The 12,201-nt window shown below is 36.5% G+C and overlaps 1 protein-coding gene across 1 annotated transcript in view; it reads right to left on the reverse strand.

Moving 5' to 3' along the window:
* The window catches only part of FMN2 (formin 2), a 224,110-nt gene that overhangs the window by 22,441 nt on the left and 189,468 nt on the right, over positions 1–12,201 (reverse strand). Inside the window, exon 15 of the mRNA XM_058165778.1 lies at positions 9,307–9,358. Within this exon, the coding sequence (XP_058021761.1) occupies positions 9,307–9,358 (52 nt within the window). The remainder of the gene's footprint in view (positions 1–9,306; positions 9,359–12,201) is intronic.

Here is a 12,201-nt window from a genome sequence, read left to right on the forward strand (position 1 = left end):
TTCACACTGCTATCTTGTTTATGGAGGGCAGAGGCTAAATATCTCCTGCCAGGAGTTCCAAGCCGCTCAGATCCCCCATATTCAAGACTGAGTTATTCCTTAAAGTGCCTGGATATTTGCTTTTTATGGTTTCAATTCCAGAACAATTAGTGGAACGAAGTCCAGCAGAATCAGGCAGGATGATTTTTATTCCCTTCTCCCCACTTCAGGAAAACAAGGGTGGAAGAGATTCTACTTACAACACTTCAGGTACATGAGTGCAAGAGGATTATTTTGTGCCAAAATAGATCAAAAGGCAATGCTAAGGGAATATCTTGGCTTGGACTCATCTCTCCCCCCCCCCCAGGTTCTAGATCCTTGCCCACAGAATTTTAAACAATAAAAAGGTAATGCTAAAGATTCCCCTCGCACATATGTGCTAGTCATTCCTGACTCTAGGGGGCGGTGCTCATCTCTGTTTCAAAGCCAAAGAGCCAGCAACTGTCCAAAGATGTCTCAGTGGTCATGTGGCCGGCATGACTAAATGCCAAAGGCGCACGGAACACTGTTACCTTCCCACCAAAGGTGATCCCTATTTTTCTACTTTTTTAATGGGCTTTCGAACTGCTAGGTTGGCAGAAGCTGGGAAAAGTAACGGGAGCTCACCCCATTACGCGGCACTGGGATTCGAGCTGCTGAACTGCTGACCTTTCGATTGACAAGCTCAGCGTCTTAGCCACTGAGCCACCACATCCCTATAAAAATCCCCCAATTCTCATGTAAAAGTGGCAATTTCTTACTGAAATGTTGTTAAATGTCACTTGGGAATGCTGTATTCATAGGGAAATATCTGAATTTCAGAGAAACTGCATTTTAAGGTATATGGTATATCCAGTACCTAAAAGCACTCTATTGATCCCTGAGAAGTGCATTTCATTACTTGGTTACCATCATAGGAAGACCCTATATCGATCTGCCTAATCCATGAAGATGTGGGACATCTTAAGCAAGGCCTAAAAGTATATTTTTTAAGTACAAATGAATCATTTTTTGTGTGCATGATCTTTGCTGAAGTTAAGCAGAGAGTTTAGATGTGAACTTTTTATCACTATAGAGAACATGGCAACATCCCTCGTAATACTATTTCTGTTCCTCATAGAAGGGCATTCACAGTGGTCCTTGAAAGGTTTTGAATAATAACATCCCTTACCAGGAATGCTTATCAGTGTGCTTGGAAGTAGTGCAAGTTCTATTGAGTTGCCCTTTATACCTTACCTTGCAAGCAGAGCTAATTTCTCCCCTTATTAGCAGATGCTTGGGCTGGCCGCAATCAGAGATTGTAAGTATTTTATTAAGAGATCAGTCTAGTGAAATCTCCAGGAAAGTTGCAAAATTCTGCACCACCGCAATTGCTATTGGAAGGCGTTGGGTCTGATCTATGCATAGACAAGAATAGATTTTGATAAACATACTGGATTATGAAGCTTTTAAAAATTATTTTTGCTTGCTTTGTAAAGTTGTTTTCAAGTAACTTTTTTTTTTCCAATCCGATGCCAACCTTTGATCTGTAAGCTATGGTATGTGTATGCGACTGCATACCTAATACCTATATATCTCTTTATCTACTTATAAAGTATTGGAAATTTCTGTCCATTAAAACAAATGCTGATGTATAAATCAGAAGTACACAGTGCACGTTAGAGTGCCTCTTTGTGACCAGTAGGAGAAGGGTATTCTACAAGAGAGCAGTTGTATTCAGAAAAGCCTTTCTTAGATCACTATGGTAGATTCCAAGCCAAGGTAGCACCCTGAAGAGAGATTTCCTGCTAAATCTTAGTTGATGGGGACACATAAAGAAAAGGGCATACTAACATCTCTTCAATTTCTAAGCAATATGAGGCGTTGTATGTTATTATCTCTGCTACAGGTTTAGGAAACTGGCAGCCAGTACAACATTTTCAGAATAGTTTAGTAACTATTCTAACTATTTAGTAACATAGCCATGGCTTTCTGCACTAGTTGCAGTCTCTGGGCCAACTACATGGCTAGCCCCACATGCAGTATATTTTACTAATCTAAGACTGAGATTATTTTCTAGGTTCATATGACACTTGTACAGAAATCACTCTGAGTGATATACAAAAAACGTAAATATTAAAATCACAAAGTTCTCGGTATATTAAAAAAATCCCTCTAATGCTCTAAAAAGATAGGAGAAAAACAAATGTTTTCAGCCAACTTCTAAACCTTTCTGACTTCAAGGGGTGGCAGCAGTGGCAGGGATGAGGAGGGGGAAGGGATGGTTTTGCACAAACAACCTAGCTTCTGCACATGTGTAAATGAAGTGTGCTTTATTTTCAACAGCCCATGAACCAGTACTGGTCCACAGCCTGGGGTTTTAGAACCCCTGTCCTAAACAGTAACAAGAAAGAGACAGGCTTCAATTTTATGGGACGATGTCATCCAGCAGGCAACCTGGACTGAAGCCTCTCAAAGGTGCTTTTTCAAGAGGCAACTGGAAAGAAGCTGAAGAAGCCTCTTGAACGAGAAGTGAAACGTCTTCAAAGAAAAACCAAAAAGTCCAGTTGCCTCTTGAAAAAAAAAACCTTTGGGACAACCATGACCTGGATGACTGAGAATCTCCTAAGAGATTTAGCTATGCACCTTGGCTGGACTGAAGCGATGTAAAGTTTGTATCATGCTGTAGAAATCACTTGTACTTCCAACAATATCATGCACAGAATATAACATTTCCAATTCCTGAACAGAATAACTACATTTTCAAAATGCCTTCATCTTCTTGAACTCATTAGTCTCCTCCAGTGAATACCACTTCTAGATTCTGGTCTTGCACAACCTCTCTTGATACAGATAAAACAGAAAGATCAGGGAAATAAAGTTGGATAGCATTGGCTTAAATCCATATTTCCCAATGTTCTTGAGCTATCATAGCTTAACTGCCATGAGAAAGAGGTATGATTATCCCATGCTACACTCTGAGTGTGGCCATAGTACCATAATGTTCTGAATTACAGAAGAATAGCATGGTGCCTAGAGGTCTAAGAGAATAACTAAAATTGTGCTCTAATGGAATAGCTGGTTAAAGTTTCAAGGCAAGAAAAAAAAGATACTTCAAGAAGGCATTCAATGTTATTTCCACAGTTCATAAATTATAATCATTTTGATAAATGATTATTATCATTTTGCAGACCTCTAAAAACTGTCAACAAAGGATCAGTGCACATTTTCTGAAGAACACCAGTGGTGAAATTCAACCCGGTTCCATCTGGATCTCGCAATCAGGTAATGCTGGTGGCAGGAGGCTCCGCCCACCTGCCCCGATGTCATCATGTCCCATTTTTGACCCTCTGCACATATGCATAAGGCTCTGTGCATGTATGGAGGAGGCGCGTGTGCTCCCAGTAGCGAAAGTAAGTGAATACCACACCTGAAGAACACATACCTCCTTCAAGATATCTGACATTAAAGGCCAGATCCATCTTGTCAGTCTCCTATAGTTAGATCAAATTGGCCATAACAGGCAGAAAATAAAAGCTGGGAAGACATGGAGCTGAATGCATAGTTGCTCACACGTTTGGGTTTCTAGAGCTGAAATTACTCCCACAAAATGGAGGTGGATGGGACCTTGAATGCTCCTTTGCACTTGCATCAACAGAGGCAAACCACATCAGCACAAAACTGAGTGATTTTATTCCAGTACTGCCTTGCAAATGAGACAGAGCAGATGTCTGTGGGTTCCACAAAGTTCACTGGGTAGCAGCAGATGTTAAAAGTCCCCAAACCAACTACATGAAGCAACTTTCCTGGATGGTGCAATGTTAAAAAAAAAAAGGAAAAGGAAAAAAAAAAAGAGGACATTTTTTCCCTTAAATAAACCTTCTTCTAGTTCCTTGATCTACTTAATGAAAATGACAATGAAGTTTCAAATGCCAACTCTTTATCAAACCTGTGTATTTGAATTCTAGCCCAAAAATAAGTTTTGACTGTGTTCAGACAGTATATTAAGATTTCTTTCTTATATGGACAAGAATATTACAAAAACAATGTGCGCTGAAATAAGCATGAAATGGTTTACAATGGCTATTTTAAATAAAATAAATATCTCTATTTTTAGTTTTTTCTGTATGTCTGTTATAAATCTTGCTAGGAGTTCCCGGAGTAGGAATTTAAAGCATTGCTACTAATACAACTAACTTCCTCCACTCTTATTTCTAGAAGTTCACAATTACTACTATGATACTCCAGCAGAGAGATGTGCATTTGCATCACAGATCAAAGGACTACTGCAACATCAACAGTAAAGATACTTTGCCATGAAACTAGCAGCACTTCTTATGAACCTTTGGATATGGGAAAATATTCATATGCCATTTTAAATAATCAATCATAAGGGTGCTTAAAGGACTGTGTTATGATATAATCATGCATTTTTCAGAATTTGCCATTGTATTATATGTTTTATATATCAGCCAAATGCCAAGGAAAGAATATACTGTACGTGTTATGATATAATCATGCATTTTTCAGAATTTGCCATTGTATTATATGTTTTATATATCAGCCAAATGCCAAGGAAAGAATATACTGTACGTGTTATGATATAATCATGCATTTTTCAGAATTTGCCATTGTATTATATGTTTTATATATCAGCCAAATGCCAAGGAAAGAATATACTGTACGTGCGTGGCAATAAATAATAGCTAGTTAGTTCTAGAAATGCACAAAACAGTGAAGCCCATAAAATCAAAAGCATACACAGAAGCAATTTGTACAAAAGCAAGTCCAGAACAGCAAAAATCATTCATCATGACTACTGGAAAAAAATTACTATGAAATACACACTTTCAGGAGTTGACACACAAAGATGCAACACAGAATCTCATGTTTCACCTTGAAACATATACGTGAGCTTCTCTTTTGACTTTGCAGTATATCCACATACATATGGGTGGCTGTGTTCATTTTCCTGCTTTCCCACCTACCTCCTTCCCTCCATCAGATACAGACTCTTCAATTTTTTTCAGACAGAATCCAAGACAGATAAATGTTTACTTTCAAATTTATCTTTAAAAAATGGAAGCTTAAATATAATTGACGTCGCAAACAATGTAATTGTCTTTAACTTACGACCATTTGTTTAATGACTATTTGAAATTAAGAAAGAGAGATGAATAAAGTGACTTATGACCAGTCCTCACACTAATGACTGTTGCAAAACTCCCCTCTTCACGTGATCAAAATTTGGGTGCTTGGCAACTGGCATGTATTTACAACAGCTGTCGTATCCTGGGGTCTCATTGTCACCATTTGCAGTTTTGCCAGGGGGGCTTCCAATGAACAAAATCAATTGGGAAACCTGGATTGGCTTAACAATTGTGTGATTTGGTTAACCATTATGGCAAAAAAGGTAGCAAATTCGGCTGTGATTCACTTAATAACCACATGGCTTAATAATGGAAATTCCAGTCCAAATTGTGGTTATAAGCTGAGAACTAGCTACATCTAGAATTTAAGGTCTAAGTCAGAAAGTAAGATAGAAAAATGAAGTCATTTTTTAAAAAAATTGTTTTAGGCCACATATTTCCTTAATTTAAGATTCCAGCTGTTTTAGTCAAAACTTACATAGCTTTTGCACAGAATGCTGAAGATCTCAGCTCTCCAGAAGAAAAGTTTTTTTCTGATTTCCTAAAAATGGGATTTGTCTTTCCACCCCTCTACCTCCAAATTAAAGAAATGGTGCTGATTATACACACATCAAGTTTCACGCAATCAATTGTCACTGAGCAGAAGGACACACATTTTTAAAAAAAACAAAAGATAGCAGATTCCACCTATTGTCAGGCCTATTTTTGTTAAAAAATGTTCTCACATAGAATGACTGAGAAAAAGACTTGGGGCTGAGATCTTGAAAAACAGAGTCTGTCTTCACTGAAAATTGTGAATGTTTATGCCTGAGACACTCTTGCATCTTCTTTTGAGGCAAGCTGTATTTTTCACTTGATTCTGTCAAATATTTTACGGCTTCTTGAGAACTGCCCACGAAAGCTAAAAGTGGGAAGTGTCGTATCTTTTGCTCTTGCACTTTATCAATATTATTCAGGGACTGACGTCATTGTTTGGGGCTGTATCACTTCAACTTTAATAACAGGCTGGAGCCTTCCTTGTCTGCCTATGTAAGCTGGATAAACACAGAATGGTGTGAGGTTTTTTCTTTCGTGTCTCAGGATCCTTACCCAGAGATCACACAATGTACTGTTATTGGGAAGTAAACATTTCACTTTTCTTTTTGCTCGTGTGCCAGAAACCCATTTCTTGAATAAACACTTCACACATTGTCGGTCTTAAAGTCACTAAATATGATAAATAAATAAAAATGTATACAGCCTTTCAGAAAGGATTAAACATCTCACTTCTGACAAATGAACAGCCAGAGACTTTATAGAATCCACAGGTCAAACATACCATTTCATTATGTGTGAAAGATTAATTTTCCATTTCAGCTCAACTGATAAACAATTCGATTTTTTTTTCTAGAAGCATTGTGCTTAAAACAGTATCCACTTGAAGAACATTTTTCTTTCATGGCTGCTTGGCTTTACAATGCCATAGAGAGGCAGCGTTGTAAAACCATTTTTCCATTTCAAACAATGAATCAATGTTTCCTTGTCATTCTAAGACATGTAATCATGACATAGACACTCTGTGGCACATAGTCACTTCAAAAAGAAAAATCCAACCACATTAAATCACATTAATTGTGCTTCAGCTAATCCATCACTGCAGCTAGCAGTAACTCGTCTATTCACCCAGTGCCTAGCTATTTTACCCATGATTAGCAGAATGCAACTAATCTCTTATTTATTTAGTTTTCTTGAGCTCTCCTCTCACCCTCCGCCCCAAAAGTGTCTTTGACATTGACATAGTTTGAGTGGTAAATAAAATTTTGACAGCACGTATACCCTAGAGGAAGAAAAAAACCAACTGAGTTTACTATGGCAATATAAAGGAGTATTTTTCTACACCATATAATATACAAAGAAAATTATTATGCAAACAGATTGCCCTCCTGTTGGTTGGCAATATTAAATGCTATTTTTTTCAAATGTTCATACATACAAAGCAAGCTAAAGACTTAGATAAAGGTAAAGGTTCCCTTCGCACATATGTGCTAGTTGTTCCTGACTCTAGGGGGCGGGGCTCATCTCCGTTTCAAAGCCGAAGAGCCAGTGTTGTCCTATGATGTCTCCGTGGTCATGTGGCTGGCATAACTGAATGCCAAAGGTGCATGGAATGCTTTTACCTTCCCACCAAAGGTGGTCCCTATTTTTCTATTTGTATTTTTTACGTGCTTTCGAACTGCTAGGTTGGCAGAAGCTGGGAAAAGTAACAGGAGCTCACCCCATTACGTGGCACTAGGGATTCGAACCACTGAACTGCCGACCTTTCGATTGACTAGGTCAGCATCCTAGCCACTGTGCCACCCCATCCCTTAGACCTAGATAGCTGTATTTTTAAAAAAAGCATATTCACGATGACATGCATTTTGCTTTACAATCCCTGGAAGATTTTTTTGTTTCTAAATGTTTCAGTTGCACACATGTGTATTATAGGATGGATGTATATTTCTGTGAATTAATTTCCACAGAGAATTTCCTTTTTTCTTGTATCTTTAAAATCTGCTCTATAAATAAACTGAACTACTATCTGAAATATGTGAGGAGAGCATGAGTTGGAAGGAGGGGAGCTGGCAAAATCCTGTTATGTATTTAGACATTGATCACATAACAATGGGTTTATCACAGAGTTCAGTAAGACAATATTCTGAAGTATTTAGAAAATTATAGTGCTGTTCTTGTCAATAGTTGAAAAAAGTTTAAAAAGTTAAAGTTTTCAATAAAAAAAAGGCAAAATAGATGGTTAGAGATAGAAAACCAAAATTGACCTTCTGCTTCATGGCTACTATTAAACAACAGTGAAACACTGACAAATTAGAGATTGCCCAATTGTTCATCTAAAGATGCTTTAACAAATTCTTAAGCACTACTGCAAGAATTTTATAAATGTAATAACTGAAATATCCTCATATACAAAAGGTGAGAGCAATCTCTTTCTGCTCCTTCCTTTAGTGTATTCTAATAGCCAGTTCTCATTAGGCATGAGAGGTATATCTTTCAAAGTGCAACTATAAATCTGCAAAAAATGTGATTATAATCAATCAAGGATTTAAGAACTCAAAAGCTTTATGTGGCCCATGTCTTCAAGACTACACAGTTCCTATTCATACAATTCCTCTAAGTAAAGTGTTTTAAGTAATTTGCAGAGTTTAACAATTATTTAAGTTTTTCTGCCCAATACATGAAGATTTAAATGAAAAAAAAAATGTAATTCTGCCTTCTCCCACCTTTCATAGAGTGAGAAGACTGAGGCAAGCACCCAGGTATTTAAACTACTAATGACTATGAAGCAAACAATGGGAAAACCACAGCTACAACCAGAGTAAATTCAAAGCCATTTAACCTAAGGAAAGATTCCGAACCTAATTAGGGTAATAGGAATAAATTTTCACCCTAAGGATGTTCTCTAGTGTTCCTAATGTTTCTAGAATCTGTTTGGACTTAGGCAGTAGATAATTACATATATAAAAACTTAATTTTGTAAAACCATGATTCAAAATTTGGCAGCTCTGTCATTTCCAGTGGATTTGGAAAACATGAATTTTAAGAATTGGCTTTAATAGCAATGGAAATTTCTAAAAAAAAATTCCATTTGCTACTAAAACCAGTTCTTAAAGTAAGCCGCATTAGCAAGGAAATTGCAAAAAGGAAGAGAAAAGAAATTGTGCAATAACAACTCAAAAGTCTTCAAAGCCTCAGTTCTTGCTAATGCTTACATCATTACTGAATTAGACAGACAGCAGTGGCTTCTTTGCAAACTTAATTTGACACATAAAAGCAATGTTGAATTTTCTGTATGATTAATAACTTAATACTGTCTTTTTTCCTTTCCTTTGTATGTAGTGGGGAGCCTTAAATATAGAATAAGAGTAATGCATCTGTTTTTAGTCTGAAGAAAAATCCCCACCATTTCAAGCAAACAACCACTTTATTTGAATTCTTTGTGTAGTGTTGTAGTAATTTCAGCAAAAGCCCAAACCTTCTAGCTTTAATAATGTATGAGAGAATTGGCTATCCAAAGATCTCAAATAAACTGTGATTGCATGATTGTCCTTTAAGATTTCTTTCATAATCTAGGATGAATGAGTACCAAAGGAAAACTTTTTCAAATTAAACTTGCTCATCTCACCTTTTGTGCGTCTCTGCCAGAGATTTCTCTTCCATCTCGTGGTCAGTTTTAGCTAAGTAACAAACAGAAAATAAAGTTATAGGTAAAATAAGGATTGTTGCAGTGATGTTATTAAATAAGCTCTCATTGCACATACATTGGGGGAGAAAACTACTGTCTCAGGATTTTTTACACGATTCTTAAAGCAATGAGCTTGGCCTTGACTTTAAAATAATGAAATGTAGTATTAATACATCCAGAAACAGTTTAAGATCACTTGAACTCACAGTAAAAATAAGCGTATCTGAAGATACTTCCATATAAGGGTTTTCCTTCATTATCCCCAATTCTTTATAAACCATTTTCAACTTTATAAAGTTGTCTTTATAAAGACTGTCTTTCACAGTCTTCAATTTGACCAATTTCACCATAATGAGAACAGACAGGATCACCATGATCCAAGCAATTTCCCCCCAAATTCCAGTAGATAAGTTTTTTTTCCAAGTCTCAAACTGAATTTCTTTTTAATAATAAAACACAGTTCTAGAAAAATTCATCAGCTTCTATTCCACATGAAACAAAAAGAAAATTTCTAATTACTGCAGTGTAATGTGCAGTGTAGAATACTGCAATTCTACACCCCACCTCTGTATCTTCGGTATATGTTGTGGGCATGTATGAGTGTATGATATGGGCATATCAGTAGATACTGTGTATCAGTAGAAAAGAGGGAAAATGGTGTTTCATTTGACCCTGGATCCTGGAAGATGGGTGAAGAATGCTGCTTATAAAAATGGGGGGGGGGATCAATCTGGGTAGCTTTGTTTTTCCTTTGATTTTAGGATCATAAGAATGATTAGATATTGAATAAAAGGATTAAAATTAAGTTTGCTGAAAAATATTGCTTAACAACCCATCCAGTCTTATTAACAGGGACTGTAAATTTGATTCAAAAGTGACTACAGGTAGTCCTTGACTTTGAACAGTCACTAAATGAACTATTGTAGGTCCAGGACTACTTGTAGTCACTTTTGAATCAAATTTACAGTCCCTGTTAAAAAGACTGGATGGTTATTAAGCAATTAAAATGAAGTTAAATTAAATTAAGTGTTAATTTAACTTAATGTTGAAGCGGTCTACACCATATCAACAAGAGGTTTCACAAAGGTTTTTGTCCTCTTCGTCATTTGCCTTCAGTGATTTGTTGCTGTAGTTTTTGTTAGGATTGTGTAATGCTTAGAATTTGATCTCTGAAAGCTGCTTCACAGCATCCTGGTGTATGAATGTAGCACTTGTCTGTAACAGTTTAAAGTGACCACTCTGTTATTAATAGTAAATAGAATTTTCTTTTTCTCAAATCCCAATTGTCATCTCAACATCCCATCATTAGACAAAATGCTTAGAGAAATTGAAAAATGGTTATATCCACTTTTAAAAAACCACGTTTTAAAATTAGAAGCCTGACCACTTGTGTTGTTTTTTTTTTTTGTTGTTGTTGCTACGAACCATTGACAAGGGATAGAGAAGGATAAAGCTTTGTTAATTCATGGAAATGAGATTCAAATTTCAGGTGAGTCTGGATGTATGATTCCACACATTTTCATCATGTTGACTTTACAACCCATGGAGAGACAGAGTTTGATGACAGGGCACCCAATTTTCCCATTAAGTTATCCACAATAATAGTCAATGTTAAACTCAATTAAGTGAAGGCTCACAAACATGCCTCTTGGGATTGGACAGCAGGAGAAACATAACATTAGCTTCACAACCATTTCATTTTATTCCAAGCCTGCAATTTAACATTAAGCCAAATTGGGCCTAGAGCCAAATAAATTTGAACAGGGTATACCAATACACAATTACATAATTATCCTTTGAGCAGAGGTATACTGCTCACCTAGGCTTAATTACAACTATTCCTCAACTACAGTTGCTAAACGCTATCACAAAAACAGTGCCTCTCCTTGGCATTCACTACAGTTGTTGAAAGACGGTTTAAAAACTTCCTAGTATAGGAAGGTATATTAGTGAATGTCACTGCAGTGTACAACTAAGATATATAAGTGAACACCTAGAAAGAAGGCAGATATATGTGACACAGGATAATGTAGCAATCTGGGTCAATCTGTGGGACCAGAGGTTTAGTCTTTCGAGCACTGAATATCTAGAGTTCATTGCCAAGCTTATTCAATTGAAATGGCAGCATTTTTTTTCATTCTTGCTTATTCCAAGAACATATAATCTTGTATAAAAGTGATTTATACAAACTTTAGACATTTTAGTTTTGAATTATGAAATATGGAATGTTGCTCTATTAGTTTCCTGAAACTATTAAAACATTATACAATAAAAATGAGATCAAGCAAAACAGATAAAGATTCCTGCATTACAGGTAGGATATTGGCCTAGAACAGGGGTCTCCAATCTTGGCAACTTTAAGACTTGTGGACTTCAACTCCTAGAGTTGGCCTGGGAGTTAAAATCCACAAGTCTTAAAGTTGCCAAGATTGGAGACCCTTGACTAAAAGACTTCCAATGTCTCTTTCAACCTTATGATTCAAAGATGTATCTTTGTTTCCACACCACCACCCTCTTAGGGCATTTCATAAAAACATTTTTTTTTCAAAAATAAACCTCTTGGAGATGAGAAGGGCAAGAATATGAGAGCAATATCCAGCACTGTGAATCTCTTTATGATTGTGTGGGACATAGGATAAAAGTAGAAGTAGAACCAGAGGACCTGGGTAAATATTTTTCCTCTGTAGGTTAAAAAAACTGTACAAGCAATAGCAAGTACACAATCTTATACAGAACAATGAGAAAACATGAGCCAATGCAGATGAGTGATTGCTATCAACAGTCCTATGCCACATGTCTTACTCTTGAAAGAAAGGGGAAGATGACACAAAACTA

The sequence above is a fragment of the Ahaetulla prasina genome, chromosome 1 (genome assembly GCF_028640845.1).
Source record: "Ahaetulla prasina isolate Xishuangbanna chromosome 1, ASM2864084v1, whole genome shotgun sequence".
Lineage (NCBI taxonomy): Eukaryota > Metazoa > Chordata > Lepidosauria > Squamata > Colubridae > Ahaetulla > Ahaetulla prasina.